This window comes from Motacilla alba, chromosome 1 (genome assembly GCF_015832195.1).
Source record: "Motacilla alba alba isolate MOTALB_02 chromosome 1, Motacilla_alba_V1.0_pri, whole genome shotgun sequence".
Lineage (NCBI taxonomy): Eukaryota > Metazoa > Chordata > Aves > Passeriformes > Motacillidae > Motacilla > Motacilla alba.
This window is the reverse complement of record NC_052016.1, coordinates 54,886,258-54,906,280: the sequence shown is the minus strand read 5'-3', so window position 1 is coordinate 54,906,280 and position 20,023 is coordinate 54,886,258. Positions and strand designations below refer to the sequence as shown.

The 20,023-nt window shown below is 39.0% G+C and overlaps 1 protein-coding gene across 6 annotated transcripts in view; it reads left to right on the top strand.

Moving 5' to 3' along the window:
- Window positions 1–20,023, top strand: part of ATP8A2 (ATPase phospholipid transporting 8A2) — a 313,238-nt gene that overhangs the window by 100,989 nt on the left and 192,226 nt on the right. For all 6 annotated transcript variants that reach the window (XR_005258169.1, XM_038147367.1, XM_038147375.1 and 3 more), the window contains one exon: window positions 14,684–14,856. Coding sequence is in view for 5 of the 6 variants with exons in the window: in XM_038147367.1 (XP_038003295.1) it covers window positions 14,684–14,856 (173 nt within the window). In the remaining variant the exon portion in view is untranslated. The remainder of the gene's footprint in view (window positions 1–14,683; window positions 14,857–20,023) is intronic.

The window sequence follows — 20,023 nt, the reverse complement described above, 5'->3', positions numbered from 1 at the left end:
TATTTTAAGTTGTAATAGTGGTCATTTCTGACAAGAGCTGATTTTAGGCAGCTGGTATTTAGCAGATGTGGGCTAATGCCTTGTCTGTGCTATAGGACAGAATAGATCATATTACATACAAATAGAAAGGAAGAGTGTGGTCCCTGAATTCCTGCTAAAATTTGCTGTCTCGTTTGTAAGAGATCTCATGCTAGAGGAAAATGACTGAAAACTAACACTAGTTCTCTTAAAATTGCTAATGATCTTCACATATGTGAAGGCTTATATCAAGAGATGATCACAGAGTATTATCCAGATTTATTTTCTGTTGTGTGCATAACAATAGAAGCATGGCTTCAGATAGATGGTGAGGGAAGTATCTCTTGCCTTTGAAGGTGGGATTCTCTGCAGCATACTGATGTGCTTATTTCTGTTAAGCACGAGACCATGGAAACATAAGGATGTGTACTCAAGTGTTAAACAAATTTTTTTAATGCGATGCTACCCATGAAATGCAGGTTTTTCTGATATTAAAGCATGATGGTGCATTTTTAGGGGAAAAAGATGAAGCTGGTGTCTGATGTATAGATGAGTTATGGATACTAATCCTGTTGATTGACGTGGTTAATACTGCACATCTGTAGAAAGAATTCAGATTCGTCTTTTGTATTGAAGGGCAGATACTAAATAGTCCTTTCTTCTTCAAGATACTTTAGTATCTGATCTTTTGCTTTCATTGGAAGGGTTCCTTGCTCATGCAAGTTTGTCTGGGGGTTTTAAGAATAAGCAGTCTTCCTTTCTTGGTGTAGAGCCCGCCTAAAGCAATAAGATTTATTCATCTGCAGTGTTAACTTAATGAGGATAGTAGAGAACTAACTTCTTCAGGGTGACAGGGTATATCATGATCATGTATTTGGAAAACAGAGTGATTTAGGTAACTGTGGTCTTACTTCTGTGGTTCACATAATACTGACTCATTACTATTTTGTTAAACAATTTTTTAAAGACTCTTTCCTTTTTCATAATAATTAGAGAATCATTCTTGCAAGTGGAGCTTGATTGCTCCAAGCCTTCTCATCAGTCACATAAAGGAATACATTTCCTTCACAGGGGAATTAAGGAAAAAAAAAAGATGTTTTACATCTGGTTGAAGCTAGAAAACATCCCACAGAATTTCTCAGGGTTGATTGGTCTGTCAGAAACTAGAATTAAGCAGTTCTGCAGCTGTATGAATTTAATACCTGACTAAGTATGTGTTCCCTTCTGCTTTTTATCTTCTGCATAGAGTAGAACCAGTCAGAGGAATCTTGTGGAAATCTCTAGGCTTTTTATATAACTTTTTTACAATGTTGTAAGCTTTTTTTTTTTTTTTTTAATGGGAGAATGTGTCAAGGTGCATTTTCTCACTATCCCTGGTTGTTTAATTGACATAGTGATGTTAGAGGATTAGTGTTGCTCTTTCATATTTACTAAGTGTTTCTAATTAGCTTACCCTCTACACATCTTAAGTAGTGGTTTTTTTCAATCTCTCCTCTCCTCTCCATGTGTTCAAGACAAAATGGATTTGGATATCTTGAGTTATCAGCTAATTCCCAAATTCTGAGTTATCACAACCCATGTTCTGACTGGGCCTAAAAATCATAGTGCTGAACTGCTAGAATATAATGGTTTCTTGGAGAGCTTTGGGAATGAGTGTTAGTCCAAGGTGGGGTGATTCAGATGTGCTCTTGAAGCTTCCATTGTGCAGAGCTTTGGTGGTACCTATGTATGCTTGTCGTGTGCTTCAGATTTTCAAGCCAGCCACAGTGATTCTTTCCTGTGATTTGAAAGATTGAGGAATTTGGTGTCTGTTACTAATTCAAATTCTTGTAGCTAGAGTATAGAATTCAATGAAATGAGAAGATGCAGCTATTTGTAGAAAGACAAGGTATCAAATTCTGTGGTATAACTTGGGACCACTCACTTGGCTAACGGTGACCAAGGTTGTCTGGCTTCAAGAATTCTGTGTCCTTGGGGTGCAGGGGGGGAAGGTCAGCAGAGCGTGTGCTTTTGGATATGGAGTTTAGTAGAACTCTGGGAAAATGTGGATGAATAAAGCCAATTAATGGTTAAGGGGCTTTGTAAGATCGAGGCTGATACTATAATATTTGTCTGGATTATAGAATTAATATTTCACAACTTACCTGCAAATAACGTAAGGAAAAGGGGGAATGGGTTCACAGCTTAACTGGGTGATTTTTTTGGAAACTTGTGCTTTCTTTTCAAGTTATTAAAACTTAATTTGTCTGTCTAGAGTAGTTTTAATACTATCAGGTTCTCAAGGGATTTCTAGTTCTGTCCAGGGCTTGACAGACAGAATCTGCAGTTCAATAGACAGAGTTAATAGGTTTAGTAAATATTAATAAAAGAAATCTATTTTATTACTAAATCTTGAGGGAAATTACTGTGGTGGTTTAATTTTAAAAAAGAAACATAATCTTGATGATTTTGTGGAGTTTTCTTACTACAATTATTTTTAGTAATTGAAGTGGGTATCACATTTATTAGATAAACTTTAATAAAAACTTCTGATGTATTGAGTAAACTGATAGGAAACTAAGTGTGTTTTTAAAACTCAAGGAAAAAGAGGTCTTTGAAAAGTTACTGTTCACTTCAGGGAATGGTGTTTGTTTGACTAGAAAAGAGAAGCTTGCCTAGGGCTTTCATTTTTATCTTAAAAAAAAAGTAAAAATGCTGGAAGCTGTCATGATGAAAGCAAACTGGGTCTTGTGTCCAGCTTCTCAGTTGAGTGGATACCAATATCTTTGCTGGGCACCGGTAATGCCACAAAAGTAAGATTTGTTTCCAGTTCATTCTAGAACCAGAAGCAGTAAGACACAAGTAGTGCAGCAGTAGAGATACTCTTGCTTCCTGAACTGCCTGTGGATGTCTAGGAAATGTCTGCACCAACTGTATATGAGAATAGAACATTTAAATTCTAAGGACTAGGATCAGCCAAATTAAAACTTTTATCAATTTTAATGTAGAGATGAATTGCAAATGATACTTATCTGAAATGGTGTTGTACAGCCCTAGTTTATAATACATTATAGAGAATTTCAAGTCAAACAAAACCAACATCTATGTATGGGCTGCCCTGTGGGCTCTAGATGCATTTTGCCATGCAATCATTCCTAACAGTAGCAATCGTCAACAAATACACATCAATTTTAATGTTTGGTTGCTTTTAAATCTGCAAGGAATAAGCAAGCCTCCTACGAAGGGATGGGATAAAATGGGTTACCTGTGCGAGTCTTGGAAAAGCATAGAGTTGCTGGAGGAAGCTTGACTTTCCTCTGTGGTTCACTACCTGATATTAGCAATTTTATCAAAACCTTTAATGCAGGTAGATGAGGTATTTTTGAGAAGTTGAGTAAGGACAGTGGAGAAATCCAGTGTGATGGTTTTGGAGGGAGAGAAAGCAGCAGGTTGTTTAGTTTGTTGGGTAGGATTTTTTTGTGTGAGGGAAGTATGTGAAGCTTCTTAAGAAATGGAAATTATTTAGCTACTTGAGATTACAAATAAAGTAGATGTTGTGACAGATCATTTGATTCATGCTTGTCCGGCATCCAGGAGCCACATGAACCTTCAATAAGGAAATCTGCAAATCAGAGAGATAATTCTTGCAGAAGGTGTTAGAAAATAGGTTTGCCAAGAAGGAATTGTTGCTATTTGTCAATATACTGGGAGCTAGTGCTGTGCTGAAGGCAATAAAAAGTTGCTGCTGTAGATGTTGTGCAGGAGTGTAGTAGAGTTATCTCCCATGAGCATAGCTCTTCAATGTAACTTCTCGTGGTGGTCACCTGGAGGAAATTCTCCCATTAAATATTATTCAAAACAATGATAGTCATGTATGACCAAGCATGCTTCTAGCACATCTTTAAATTTTTTAAGAGACATAACACTCCTATTAGACTGCCTTTATCTCTGCACTTGGAATTTGTTACCTTGCCTATCCACTGACCTAACTGCTGTGCATTCTCTAAATCAGTGAAGATAAAGTCCTGGAGTGCAGAGGCAGTTTTCATCACAGAAGCCTGTGCTAAATTGCCTGGTTTCTTACTTGGGTTTTGGGTTTTGAATATTTATTTTCACACTGTCATTATTGCTGTCAGAGTTTTTCATTTTTTGGGGTTTTTTTTGCCTTCTTTTTAATGTAGGGAAGCTTGTTACATATGTGTGCTCAACAGAAGCCTGGTGTTAATATGAAGTACAATAAACTGCAGATTTTAAGAACTAAACAGACTAAATAACATGGACTAAAATAGGAAGAAAAATGTTTAGTGTGGGGTTTTGTAAATTTTTTTGTTTGGTTGGTAGCTTGTGGCTGTGGGGGTTTTTTTATTCTAATAAGACATTGAACACAGTCTGCTGTAAAAATGGCCAGTGTGGTTTTAAGACCACATGCTGCCTCATATGCACTCTTAGTAATCTTGAGTTTGGGTTCACATGAGCAGTTGGCTGGTTACAATATTCTTTTCCATTAAGCATTTTTGGAACATATCATGCTTTATGAGCAAAGGTTAACTAGGGCCTGAAGCAAGCTCGAAGCAGCAAAGTACAGAAGTGTTTGTAGCAAAGAAGACCACTGGCCAAGCCCAGGATAATTACTGCTCCATATTATTTAAAGATATACCCCTTGTTGTTCGACTCTGCTAGTGTCTTCCAAAAGATGGAGTTCTGCCCTAACTGATTTCAATGTCCAAAGTCATTGTGGCTAAATCCCTATTTCCTGTGTGGAATTTCAGTTCACATAGTCAGAAAGGCAGCCAGTGTGATATAAGAATGAATATTTTGGTCTGGGAGTTGTGAATATTGTTACCTTAACTGTGTGTTTCTCTGCAATGGCATTGGAGCTCTGAAAATCTTTATGGTGCTGTCTTGTGAAATAGTGTATTTGTATAGAATTTTTTTAGTAGGTGAACATGATCATCTTGTCAGCTAATGGAATAACTTTGGGAGGAATGCAGTATCTGGGTACTTGAGAGGCTGGGATAAATGGGGCTCAGCATCTCTCAGTTTCAGGGGTCTTGTATACAGTCTGAAAAACTACTTATTTTTGGATTTCTGATTCTTGTTAGAATTCATTGCCCCAAGTAAAGCATTTGTTGCCTTGGTTGGGAGAAGGCTTTTATGGATTTTGTTTTATATCTAAAGTACTAAATTGCCAAAACCAGTTGTTACATGACCTTAAGATTATATAACATTAATACTGTTTTAATAAGTAATTCTTTGTTTGGGAACTCTCCCATAGATTATATACAATATTGGAACTTCAAGATTATTAAAACAGTTATATGGAGTTACTTGAAAGCTGTCCTTATTGTCCGGGATCAGGACAGCTCTTAGAGAATGTCCTTGGATGTAACTCATCAGTCACTGAACCAAGCAAATACAGCTCACCTCCATTCCTCTCAAGAACACTACCTGGGATTGTTGTCTCCTGTGTAGCTTTGAAAGTATGAAGACACTAAACTGTCCACTGAACACACACAATCCTTCAGATTTGCAGTGTGTCTGGAATTTCAGTTCTGGCTGAACTATGGCTGGTGAAGAAACTGCCTTAAACTTGTGATATGATGGCAAGGGCAAGGAGCCTTTTAATGCCACCTCATGTAGTATTAAATAGGACTGTGTTTAGCAAAGGTCATTTTTCTATTCCTGTGCAACTTGGAAGTGGTTTAAATGCTCAAGACTTTTTTTTTCCCCCAAATAATCTTGGCTAAGAAAATAAATGGGGAACAGCTGAGTGGAGGCTTTTGCTTCCTTTGATCTTCAAGGAGGCCAGTGGCAAAGCTGCCCTTGTTCCTGCTTGTTTCCTTTTCCACCACTACCTAAGAGTGATGCAGGGTCAGAGCATGACCAAGCAGTGCCTCTCTGAAGCTGCTGTCAGGAGATGTGTGCTTGTTCATGTACATCACCCTTCCCTAAGGGTATAGCCTGTGCTGAGAAGGTAATGCTATTTAAGGGAGACCAGTAGCCTAAAATAATCTCAGGCTGGTTGCTGATATTTAGAAAGATCTTGATGCCATGTACCATCATCTCTTATAAACCCTTAGCTTTTTATGTTTTATCATGTTACAGTCACGTTTTTAAAACCCTCTAGATAGTCTTCAGGCTCTTTAGGAGCCTCCAGCCATTCCATTTTATCATTGAACCTAGTATCTTCTGAGTAGTTCAAGCTGTGGTGTAGGAGCAAACCTTTTTTTATAAGATAGGCACAAAAATTTATTTGGCTTTAGAATTGAAGTAAATTTCAGTATAAAAAGTGACAATTGTATGGCAACTTCTGAACTGCCTGTGGGGAACTGGTCCATAGACCCAGGCCCCACTTCTCCAGACACTTGAGGAGGTGAGGGAAGGCTGTATCCTGCTGCTGGCTGTTCGTGTGCCATGTGGTGAAGGATGGGCTGGAGGAGCTGACTACCCTGTGCCCTGTTTCAAGGGTGGAACTGAGGGCAGGAGGGAGAATTTGGGTCTGTGCCACATCTAGTTTGTCATTGTTATATCTGTTGCCAGTTAAGTTAAAATTAATTGTTCAAAGAAAGCTTGTTTATATTTGCTTTTTCAGACCTTTTTATTTTTCATTTAACTGTAGAATGGTGTGAGATAGAAGGGACCTTAAAGATCTAGTTTCAACCCCTTCTGCCATGGGCAGGGGTTCCATTCCCTAGATCAGGTTGCTCAGGGCCCCATCCAACCTGGCCTTTATTGAACATGTCTGGGGATGGGGTTTCCACAAGCTCTCTGGGCAGCAATTTTTGTCCTTTTGTCACTGTAATCTGCTGTGCTCAAATTGCAAGACAGAAGGATTGCATTTCTTTTGGTGTTTTGAAGGTAAGTAGTGTTGAGCATGAATTGATCTTGGTGGAGTTCTATTTGCAAATATAATCTTCAGACTTCCTCTGACAAAAGTATTGAAGCTGGACAATCTTGAGGTATTTACCTGATGTTATTGTTGTAAAGTACTAATTTTGTAATCAAAGTGCAGCAGAAGAATTTACATGATGACAAATCTTACTGAGCAAAACTAGTAAGTAGATTCAACAGGCTGGCATGTGTAAAACCATTTGGATAGTTTTGTCATGCTTTTCTCATTTAATGATCTAGTGCTTTGTAGATAGTTTGGTTATGGGTCTTGTATCAGCTCAACAAATACATAGCTATCTGGATTTCTGGTATTCTGATACTAAAACACTAAATTCTTTTGTTTTCATAATTTATGTGTGGTGCCAGTGTTTGTATTTTGATAGCTCTCCTATTACTTTTCTTCAGTTGTTAAATGAGAGTTATTTGATCCTATAGATCTAGAAGTGTTCAGATAGTGAAGATCTCTGATTTAGCTTGCATGTTTCCTAGCATCTTGCTTGTGTAACCCAATAGTGTTTCTCCCTTTCCCTGATATGTACATATATTTTAGCAATGTAATTTATGGGTTTAAAAACCTGTAGTCTAAGGTTAGCACTTTTAGTCCTGCTACTGTCCTCTGCTTGGATGAAGTTATAGAGCTCTTACTTTTAGTTTTGGGACACAAGGGAAAATCCAGTTTCCCTATATCCTTGCTGTTCCAGCTTTTTGATCTCTGCTTCTTCCTCTGACAGTCTGTGTTTCCCAGGTGTGGGAGTGTCCACACCCTTGTCCTTCAGGGCACGTGTAGTGTTTTCCTTGTTCCCTATCTTTCGTCTGCCTTTGTGAGGCAATTTGGGTGCTGTTTTTTCTTAAACAGAAGCATGCTCAGGTTTAAGTACCCCTTTCCAGTAGTTTGCCAAAGGGGCAACCCAGGCAGGAGAATGCTGTCTTGCTTTCTGCTTGCTAGGCTCTGCTTCATTAGAAGTCCTGAGAGGGCACAGATGGGACTGAAGCCAGGAATGAAGTGTCCATGATGGACTGTTGCACCCTGGCTACCATTGAGCAGCTGCCAAAGGGCAGGAAGCCTGACCTAACTCTTTAAGGAGTCAAAGTGATCCCCGTTGGATCGAAACACTCGCTGAATGTAGTTGTTCTTTGTTTTTGAGAGGCTGTTGGGGAATAGGTAAGGTCATGGCAGTACAGCTTGTATCAGATCCTTCTGGAAACCTCTTTGTGTGTTGTTTTATTGCCTAGTCAGCCCTGGGTAAAAGGGAAAAATACATATTCCAAGGAGTATGAGTAACTTCTGATGCTTGTCATGCTGTCAGGGTAGAAGTAAAATCTCAAAAGGTATTTCAGGAACTGTGAGTTCTCTCATATTTCTGCTCAATACGTGTATTGTTTCTAAATCAAAACCAGGGCTTTGAGCAAACAACATGGGTTAAAAGCAATCTGCTTCTTAAAAGTCACTTTTATTGCGGAGCTTGCTTGTCCTAATCAGTGGCTCTGGAACTTTCTTGGCTTTGCTTGGAGGAACAGATTTGATAGTACACAAGCACTTGAAAGGAAGACTAATATGACAGGTTGGGTTGTTGTATGTTGGGACTGTCCTCGAGTAGCTTAGTTTGCTGTTTGGCTTAATTCTCAAAGCAGTTTCCTTTTACTGAAGTGCGGGAATAACTTTGGCTATGAACTCTGACAGCAGTATGGCCTCTGTTACTTACACTACTATTCAACAGAGCTATTAACTGCACAGATGCTAAAAGCAGTTGGGGTCTTTTTTTAAAGGGGGATTTTGAAGAGGAAATTAAGAGTGGAAGACTACAAATAATTGAAGCTATAGCTTTCTCTAGCCCTATTTAAATTTTATTAGTCTTTAGAGAGGGAAATTCTGTCCTTCCAGCTTTATTTTGATGTCTTACAAATTGATGTTACCTTCCATGAAAGGGTAAAACCAAAACTTTTTCTTTTCCAGACTACACATGTAATTGGCTTGAAAACATAAAATAATTTTGTTATAGCAAACAGTAGTTTTGACACATGCATATGTCTGTGCTGGAAAGGTATCTGCATCATGAGAAGAATCATCCTGAGTCAATCCTGTTTTGTACAAATCAATCTACTCAATATTATGCATTCCTCATGTATAGCATTCATCTGGAAGAGAGATGAGCTCTGTCATCTCATCTGTGTTTCATTGTGAGTAGTGTTCAGTCTTTCATCCATTAATAAACATGGATTCCTTACTTGCTAGCAATGATAGAATGCCTTTAATGTAGTCCGGGCTGCACTGGGGGCTGTTCTTTGTCTCAGGAAAGTTCTAATCTCACTGAGTCAAGACGGCTGAATTTTATTTATATCGACCAAGGTGGTCAATAATAATAACAGTGACAATTTATAATTTACACTTTGTGTATATAAAGAAAGCCCATATAGATAGAGGTATAAATATATGAAAAAGCCAGTATCTGTAGCAGAGATCTGAATCATTAAGGCATTCTACCTGAAGGCTTAGGGATGACCTAATTGCCTTCCCTTACCTGAAGGGAGAAGCCCGCAAGAAAGTTGGAGAGGGGCTTTTTACAGGAACATACAGTGATAGGACAAAGGGAAATGGCTTCAAATTGTAAGATAATAGGTTTAGATTACATGTTAAGAAAAAATTCCTTATTCTGAGGGTGGTGAGACACTGAAACAGGTTTCCCGGAGAAGTTGCAGGTGCCCCAAGCCTGGAAGTGTTCAAAGCCAGGCTAGATGGAGCTCTGTGCAACCTAGTCTAGGGATGGGGTTGGAACTAGATGATCTTTAAGGTCCTTCCAACCCAAAACATCCTGTGATTTCATATAAGGAGAAAATACACTCTTCTTTGGGCGCAGTGGGGGGTGAATTATAAACTGATTTGTATGTCCACATACCACTGTTATTTTCTTGGCTGAATTCTCCTCAGCTCCTTGGGGGCATTGATGTGTACTGACAGCTTAAAACAGAGCAACACAGCAACTTGTGGTTCAGACAGTGTAAGAGAGACTCCTGTATCTTCATGATCTAAAGCAGAAGGTTGTGGTATCTCCTTGATCTGAAGGTTTATCCATCAGGTTGAGAAGTGGGCTGTTATCTCTGAGAAATTACTTAGCAGAAACGTGACTTCCTGAAGGAACTTCTTCAAGAGCGGGTTTCTGTTTTGTTTGCTTCCACGAAAAGATTATTATGTTCCGAAGAGAAAAAGTAGAAAGAAATAAAAAGTCCATTCTGTTGAATGAATTTAATAAAGCTAAAATATCATATTACAAAGACCGAATCATTCTAACTTACTAGCAAAACTAACAGGCTGCTTCCTCTTGGCAGAGTACAGTTGATTTTAGTAGTCACACAGATGTTTTGGTGTCCAGAACAAGCATTTCTTCTTTGTGCTTTCTGTTGTATGAGACATAAACTTTCTTAATGTGCACCATAAACTGTTCTGTGGTCAAATATCTAATATATATTGAAAGCAATAGACAGAGTCACTGACATAGAGCAGTTCTGGAGTAAATGAAAATTGTGTAATAAGCCTAATGCTCTTCTTAGTGTGAAGAGAACAGGGTTATGGCTATAAAATTTGAAATCCTTGGTTGTCTCAGGATACACATGCTTCTTACTAAAGTTAGAAATGTTAAAAAATGTCAAACTGAACAAATGTGGTATTGTCTTCCATAGCATTTGAAGAACATTTGATGAATTGCCCTTTTGACTGCAGTTGTTTCTACAATTGTTTCTTATGCTGCCAGCTTTGCCCTCGTGGAACTGAAAGAAGGATTGCAAAAGACTCATGGTTTTCAAGATGGTGCCTTTGGCAACAATGTTGCACTGGATAACTACTTAGGATGTCAGTTCTTTTGTCTGAGAATGATGAGACTTTTATCACTTTTCTTGATTTTTAAAAAAAATTAATCAGTATTTTAGTCAAGATTACAGTAAAGATTGGCGTTTTTAAGATGCCACTGCTATAATCAGCATTTCTCTCTTTAATGTGAGGAAAACAGTAATGCTGCAGAAAACTTGAGGTTTTAGTTCAAAAGGCTAAGATATGAAGATCACCATTTCTGGCAGCATGCACTGCCATGTTATTTAATCTGCAAGGTGGGAGTTGACTAGTTAGTGAAGTCTTGAACAAATCGGTTTTACTTCTTAATTTGGCAAAAACCCCTCTTTGCTCCTAATTCTTCCCTCCTTCTCCTCCCTCCCCAAAGCCTCTCCAGCTCTGGGGTTGCAGGGGAAATTTCATAAATATTTTGTATTAAAGATGCTGTTTTTCTTCACTGAGAGCCTGAAGTTTAGTTTGCAACCATCTGACATGCTATGTTAAGCTTGCTTGAGTATTTCACCATGTACTTTTTGAATAGTCATCTCTTTGATGCTCTTCCTTGCCATGATCTTGAACTGATCTTGCAGTAGGTACTGGAAGTACCTGCTGCCCTTTACACAGTGTATGTCAGTGCTGTCATTCTGTGTTGGCTACTGCATTGCCTCAAACACCAACATTTCTTGCCGTAGCGTCCAAAGCTCTGGTGGGAGGGAATGGTGCACTGCTTCTAGAAAAACCCAACCAAAACAAAGCAAAAAAGCCCCTCAAGAGCAGCAACAACAAACACCATCCAAAAGCACACAGTGCACAAAAAAAAACCCCACATGCTTAAGTTCTAATTAAATAACCTGTACAGCATTTCTAATGTTTCTTATTACAGCATGAGGGGTCTGCTTTGTTTTTAGTGAAATCAGCAGTTTCTGATTATATTAACTCTTAGTGCATTGACTTCCCAGTTGACTTCAAGCATCATGTAAAAAGTATTAATGTTTGCTCTGTTAACCTACAAAATAATAGCCTGGTAAATCCCAGAATGTTTGTCAGTATTGTAATTCATAAAGCTGGGCACAGCAGGGATTTTTCCTGAGGTTTTAGGAAGTGAGAATATACAGGCATGCTATCACAAGGTTTGTTAAAGATCCTGAGCGTACAATCCAGAGAAGACCACACAAACTCTGCTTCAGGATGTTTTTGTTTTCTGCCTGTCAACAAATTTAGTCTGCTATGAAGATTTATAATAGTGAACTAATGATGTTACTTCGTGTTCTGTATGGAAACTATGAGCACAGAGAACAGTAAAACCTGAAAGTTTATTTTAAGGCAGTAATGCAAGTAAATGCTCTGCTGAGGGTTTGTATTTGTGGTCGTGACTCGTTAAAATGGAAATGGAAAAACAAACAGGAAGAGCAGGTGGGATAGGTTTATTATGGAATATAGCACTATGTCTTAAATTTAACTCAAGCACAAAGACCATAACATCTTTAACCCTTAAATGCATTTATATCAGAATTGTTCATGTTTTTAGAAACAAATCCCCTCATCATGTCAAAGGTCTAAAAGTAGAATAAAAATAAATTGAAACCTGATTTCCTTAGCTTTTTCAGTTTGAGCTCTGTAGTTGACTTTTTACAATCTGGTTGGTTTATTTCTTTTTCATGTTTGTTCTCTGACACTTGGTGGTCTTATGAATGAGTTTTTAAGCCCTTGTAAAGCTCTAAACTGATAATGTTACTCTGATTCAACTGACCACTTAAGCATGTGCATATGTCCTCTACTGGCTTACGAAGCGTCCATATTTATTAGAATAACCCACTGAATCAAGGCTACTAAACAGATGGACTTTTCAGTTTTTGCACCTTCTGGCTTTCAAGTAAAGCTGTATATTTTTAATATTTGATGGAAATCAATATAGCAGTACCATAAGGTTTGATTGGCAGGCGCCTCTCTGGGTTTCCCCAGAGCAGCTGGATGCTCTGTGCCTGGGAAGGAAAACCAAGTTTATTATGGCTAAGTGAAAGGCTTGCTTTATTTGTTTCTAATATTCTATTTCTATCAGAAGCCCTGACAAACTTACCATTTAGGCTTTATGGATACTCAGTAAAAAAGGCAGGGGTATTCCACAAATGTGAGATACTTTCTTAGGATTACTATTGATTTCTGCTCCATCATGCTTGTTCTAGCAAAGGATTGATTTAGTCTTGCTTGATGCGACTTGAGGAAACTTATCCCTTAATGTCAAGCACAGAGTAAAAGCTAGGGATCAAAGTAGGGATTTTTACTCTAGTTACCAGTAATGAGTTGCCCACAGAAGGAGATAGTTCCCCATGGTTTCCAAATGTTTGTTCCCCTGCTTGCTTAGGAGGTCTTCATTATATACCCAGTGAGAATGGGGTCTGGTTTATTTGGCTTAATTGCACTGGCCTATAGGAGCAATAGTTGGTTTTCTTTTTTAAAACACAGCAATTTTAAGTAGTTGGAAGAAACAGAAATAATAATTCATGCTTTTTTACTGTATAAAGCTGTTAGGTTGTAAGTTAGCCCTGCATATGGAGGAGTATATTGAGAGTTGTACAAAGTGCAGACAAAATGAAGTGCCTCATTCGTAATCCTTGATTTATAGTGTTTTGGGGTATTATTAACAGTGTTACTAATTCTGTGTCATCTTACATGTAAGATGAGTAAGTTCCATGACCAGGCCATGAATTGGATGAGGCTTATCCATATCCATGATAATAAGCTATGAAGAGACTAGTATCCTCAACTGATGAGAAATGTCACCTTTTATAAGTTTTCTTGTGGCTTTGTCTTTTGAGCAATAGATGATGGATATTCAGTAACCCTCCTGAACTTGCCCTGAGATTTTCCTCTGTCTCTGTTGGGGGGAGTGGTTGGGCCCTGGCCTTCACCCTCCTTTGGGTCAGGTGAAAAGTGACGGTGTTCCCTCTGAAGTGCCCCAAGTACTAAACAGGGAATAATGGGCAGGGTTCCCCCTTGGTTTGAAATAGTCAGAGAAGCATTTAATCCTGTGTGTGCATTCAGGAGAAGGACAGGGGTTAATTCTGCTCTTGAGAGCAAGAAAAATGTTTGAGCAAGACTGAGAGGAAGCAGTAAAGAAAAAGAAATGACGCTCCAAGATCCCAGGGGTAGGGGCTCTTGGGATAAAATTCTATTATTGATAACATTACCCAAGCTGTATCCATTATATCATCCTTGAAGTTTCTGTGAATGTTGTCACTGCACAGTAGTGTTGAACTAGATAAAACAGTTTGCTTCCCAGAAGACTTACCCTTGTTTTCCCAGCACTGGTCTCTAATGGTTTAAGCACAGTCATCTACTTTGCATTAGATTTTCAGGTACAGTGTAGATAAAGCATGCCATGAAGTCATAAATCTAATCCCTCACATTTTAATGGGGAATTATGCAGTCATTCTTTTAAAGAAGAAGGTGCAAAAGGTAATCTGTGTCTGAAGTGGCTGAATTGTGGTCTCTGCAACACTCATTAACTTAAGCTGTAAATTTGCCTCCAGTTTGGGGCTAGTTTTCTAGTGGATCAGAGTGAGTTTGTTTCGAATACCTTAATGATGAGTGGGATGAGGGAAAATGAATTGCAAAGTAAATTTTCCTTTTTCCTCCCACACTTCCCCTTTTTGTGAAAGTAGCCTTGTGAAGGTAGTTGGGAAGGCTGTATCACAACTGATTTGGGCATATCCATCATGCAGGACTGTGTGGTAAAGATGCTGGAGTCTGCTCTGAAACAAGACGAGTTCCTAGGCAAGCAGAGGCAGCTTTTGCCAATTTGTGACACAAGTCAGTATGTCTGCACAAGGTGCTGTTAACACACTAGCTCATGTCAATGCCAGTTTGAGTGCATGTGTGCTGTGCTCTGCTGCGTGGTCTGGAGATACCTTGCTCTAGTTTGAATGCACTTTCCTTGTCTTAGGAAGAAACACTTTATTTCTGTTTTTTCTTCAGGCAACAAGAGCTTCTCTGACTCAACATTGTACCAGTCTGGGGGAGTCACTGGGCAAGGAAAATGATATTGCCCTGATTATTGATGGCCACACACTGAAGTATGCCCTTTCATTTGAAGTCAGGCAGAGCTTTCTGGACTTGGCACTCTCCTGTAAAGCGGTCATTTGTTGCAGGTAAGGAATTCTGGGTTTCTTTTGGGTAACAAAGTGGGCATGAAGCCTCTGAAATTCAACCTAGTATGCACACAGCCACACTTAAGTATGCTGGAGAGCATCTTGCTTACTAGTGTCTTCCTCCTATGGAGAAGGAGGCATGTCCCTTCATTAAAGTTGTGTCATCAAGTAGGGCAATTGCCTCTGCCAGTGTCTGTCCTAGCTGAGTCTGATCTCTTCTAGAAAGAAAAATCATGAGAAAACATTGCGCCTGATTGCCTGATTATAGTAGATGCTGATGAGAAGGAGTGGTATGGATGTCATTTGTAATCAAAATGTTTGTGTGACTGTTCAGCTCAGGTCTAGGGAAGGTCACTGCATGAATTTAAGTTGGTCTTGACTTCTGGTTGTGTATTATGTGAGCCTGTGATAAGTGTGATTTGCCCTATTAGAATGTTAAGGCTACTGCTGGCTTTGCCAAGTCACAGCAAAATTTGTTGTGTGGATATCGCCATACACAGATATGGGCTTATGTCATGACTACTTCAGAAGGAAGGAAATAAAAGCCCCAAGAAAACGAAAACCAAAACCTGGCTTACTTTACTTTTTGTGTAGCAGGAAGGCTGCATCCTTTTTAACTTTGAAAGATTTTGTGGCTTTGAGGATTGTGTGTTTGTGCTCATTGCTGGTATTTGGGGAGAACTGTGACCTAGTGTAGGTTGTTGATTTAGGCAGGCAGGGAGTTTTATCTGCATTCTAAAAGCAAGACCTGCTTTGTGGGAAATTACTATATGGAGACCTTGTACTACTTTTTTTTGCAGTCTTACTTACCTTTTATGTATGCACTTTTGTACAAGTATCACATGGCAAAAGGAGTTCTTAATGTACCTTCATGCTTTCACGTATCTGAAATAGCTGAGCCCTTGGGCTTTTTATCTGACTAGTTTCTTTCCATTTGTTTTCTGGACTGCTGTACTGCACGATACTGGGGCTAGAGCTGTTCAACATGTTCATTAATTACCCGATGATTAGATGGAGTATGAGCTCAGCAAGTTCACAAATGATACAAGACTGAGGAGTGAGTGATAACACTGAGGGCTTGGTTGCCCTTCTGAGGGACTTCAATAGGCTGAAGAATTGAGCAGCAAAATCTCATGAAGCTCAAAAAGGGGAAGTGCAAAGTCCTATGCCTAAGGAGTTACAACCCCTTACACCAGTAAGCTGTGGGGGTTGCCAAGCTTAGAAAGCACCTTTGTCCAGAAGGATCTTTGGATCCTTGGCGGACAAGCTGACCATGAGCCAGCAATGAATCCTAGTGGCAAAGCAAGGACTGGTGTTATCCTGGGCTGCAGTGTAAAGAGCACTGGTAAATGTTGAGGGAGGTGATCCTTTTCCACGCTGGTGAGGTAGCTTCTGGAATGTTCTGTCCATTCTGGGATCCTTAATATAACAGGTTTAAAGGAGAGAGTCCAGTGCAGGAGCACGAGGATGATAAAGGGGCTGGAGCATCTGTCATGCAAGGAGAATCTGAGAGCTGCAAGTGTTCAGCCTAGAGCAGAGGAGGCTCAGAGGGGTTTGTATCAATTTGTATGAACATGCAGTAAAAGGGAGTGAATGATAGGGAGACGGGCTCTTCCCTGTAGTGGTCAGTGACAGCAGTTTTTCTTCTGTTGCTGATTAATTATTTTAAAATTCAGGCAGGGGGCCAGAGGAAGAAGGCACAAAGCCTTAGAACTAGGGGTCTCATTTCTGCAGCTGTTTCATGGAGCAGGAAGTGTTTGCAAGAGGGAGCTAACACAAGTGTAGCCATCTTTGGAATGCAACAGGCCCTGATGTAGGGCCAGAGTAAAGGTACCTTGGGCTTTGAAAGCACCAAGCGCCTGGGAAGGGAACTGACCCTGTCTTGTGCTCTGTTTGAGGGGCAGTTAACAAACAGAGCAGATGGAAAGCTCCTGCTTTCCTACTCTATCACAGTGCTTTGGCAGAGATCCTTCCAAGTCATTCTGTTAGTTTATTGCTTGAAGATTTGACAAGTTAAGCCAAAGATCTACGTAGCTGAAACAAATAATAAATTGCAAATTATTAAAATTACACATAAAATATATACATAATAAGCTGAATATAATGAATGGTCCTGTTTTGCCAGGAGACATGCAGTACTGGACATTTCCTTTTTCATTATTTCATGAGGGGAGCCAACAGGAGTTTTATTTATTAGTGAATTAGCAAATTGAGGAACAATGCAGGAAAAAATACTTTAAAGTATAAATCAAAGGGGAAGAGATGATGTAATTTCATAGCTTAAAAGGACGAATGAAAATAATTGAGTTTTAAGTCCCCAGGGAAAAAGAGGAATGCTTTTAATAACCTTGAAGGCTTTTCAAGAACCTTCCAGTCACTTGCCAGGTGCTTGATACTGAAGCAAGAAAAACATTTTTTTTTAATGCTCTGAGTTGTTTTTGATAGTAGTTTGTGTGTCAAATAAGGCAGTGCACTTATACTTCACAGGAAGCAGTTTTAAAATGGAATTGAGAAAGAGGACATTTCAAATTAGAGTTAGTCTTCAAACGAAAATGTTATTTGGGAGGGGGATGTGGCTCTTTAACTTAGTGGTATGATGTTTAACCACAGTAGGAGTTGCCTTGCAATTCTCAACATTGCATAAATTCATGGGGCTTAATATTTCATAAATTTACTAAAACATTTTCGTCTCCTCTGGGGAATTTCAGCTGCATTTGCCATTCAAAAATTTTTTAAAAATATAGTTAAGACATACTGTATATTCATTTTCTGGGCTTTAGGCATAAACTGTAGTTGAACTTGATTCTCAGGGGTAATCTCTTAAAATGAAACTGTAGTAAACCTGGCTCCTTTTTGCATTAAGAGGGAGAGATGGTATCTTCTGATGGGGTTAAGTCTTCCACTGTTACAGTGTCTCTAGCAGGCCACTGGCACAGTGGAGGAAAATATACCCCTCAAGAGACTTGGTAAAGCTAGCAAAATCAAATCAAACTACTCCTTAAGAAAAAGCCTTGTTTGTTAAAAGTTTTTCCAGAGACTGACAGATCTTATTATCTTTCTTCACACTGACTGGGATGTCAGGATGTCAAAAGCAAGCAAAACTTACTTTTCAGTGGACGTAAATGTTGTTTGGAAGGCAGTTGAACTCATGACTTCATTTATGAGATCTGAGCTGATGATTGCCTGTTCCTGGTTTTCAAACGGTCTTTAACAGACCTGTTTTTAGTGATGTTTTGTGAGACACAAAATGTTAAGGTTTGAGTAGAAGTGAGATTATTCTTTTAATAACAAAAGAGAGTGTTTTCATTCATCTAGTATTTATACTCTAGCTGGTAGGTACAGCATATTGTTGCATTTGGCTCTGAATATAAAAGTAGCTGAGAATTATATAACTTGTGTGTTACGACATTTAATATTTAATTATTTAATATTTTAAAAACTCAATATAATTTTAAATTCATATTTAATTCTCTACTGAAGAGCCTGCCTTGAATTGGAAGTATTTGTAGTTGAATTAATGCAATGTTTTAGAAACACATTTTTATGACTGTGCTTTGGGAACTTTTTGTTACTGTTGTTGAATAGAACTTCTTTGCAGGTGGCAGTGACTCTGCCTTTATATGGGTTTAATGCCATATTACCAAGACATCCATCAGGAAGAATCAATCCATCAGCATTTAAGAAAATAATTAATTCTAAGCAGTTTGTAAGTACTTCAGTACTTAAAATTAGTTGTTGGACAGCAGAAGTAGCCCTTTTAAAAATTTATTTCACAGATGTAAGCACAACAAAACAAGCATCTCCAGAGAGATGTGTGGCATAAGACTGGGAACCCGTCCCACATCGGGCTGCCTCAGTGTGATTCTTTTCCCTTTTGCTTGTATTACTGACCATTTCTGCAATACTTCTTGAGGTGCTGATGCTGGGATGTTGTTTCTTCTCCATACCGTGCACTTAGATCCTGCAGCTTTTCAGCTGAGTGAACAGTGAGTTGATGCCCGTGTAGGAGGGGTTTCAGGTAATAGGAAAATAAATAAAAATGTCTCAATTGCTTTACAGTCCATCATCTTTTCTGCCATACTTTGATCATATGTCCTATTCTGGAGAGGTGTCTGTGAAGTGGTGCAGCATGAACAGAAATTGAGAAAATTCCAGCAACAGCATTTTCTATGGACTATCTGCTATTTCCACAAAGGCTCTTGCCATGTCATGGCTACTACATCAGGATGATTTTGCTTGCTTTTAGGTATGAAAGGTATGTGCAGTTGTTGCTCAGCATCTGAACACTGACTTCTGGAGGGCTTCTGCCCAACCTCACCAGCTAACTTTAGGTGATAGTGGCACAAACTGTTGCTTTCAGTACCTTGAGGGATATTGGAGCTGTAGTGATAATGGTTAGGAGCTGAGTAAAAAAAGAAACAAGAGGAGAAAATGTATGTTTTTAATCAGTCCCCCAGCAACAGGAAAACCCTGATCTGTGTTGCTATTGCATGTAGCATGCAGGGAGGCTGGGGTGAAGACAGGAGCCCCCAGGTATCACTCTGAGAGCAGACACTGAATGTTCTGAAATGAACATGCCCTTTGACTAGAGTGTGTCTGCTTGGGTGTGGAAAGGGAAGGGCTTTAATGAATTGAAAGCAGAAGGTTGGAGAAGGGAAGGCAAAAAGCAGCTTGTGAAGAGTACATGTTGCTAACTGTTAGAGGCACTTCATCAGCTAGAGAGAGAAGAGAGATGAGGAGACAAGAGAAAAGTTGTCTCAGCGCTCCAAGTTGTAAGGCCATAGCTGGGGTGCTTCTGGTCTTCCATCATGATTTGGAGGAGACATTAATAACATAGCTGACAAAATGAACATCTGGAATACTTCTTAAATATTTATTCCCCCAACTCGCATATTGTTGCTGGTATTAGTATTTGACAAAATGATTATTCTGTGCTGTAGTTCAGTGTGTATTTATTTATTGAATCAAAAAAGTGTCTTGCTGGCTTTCATTAGATAAGACCTCCATTTTCATGACAGAAAATTGCAACTCAATTCTGATTAAGAGTATGATAGACAATTCTAATGTTAATTGGTCCCAAAGAAAATTGTGGATGTGTTACATTTTCCTGTATGTACATCTTGTGTTTCCCCTCATCTGTCACCTACTAAATAGTCAATGCTTATTC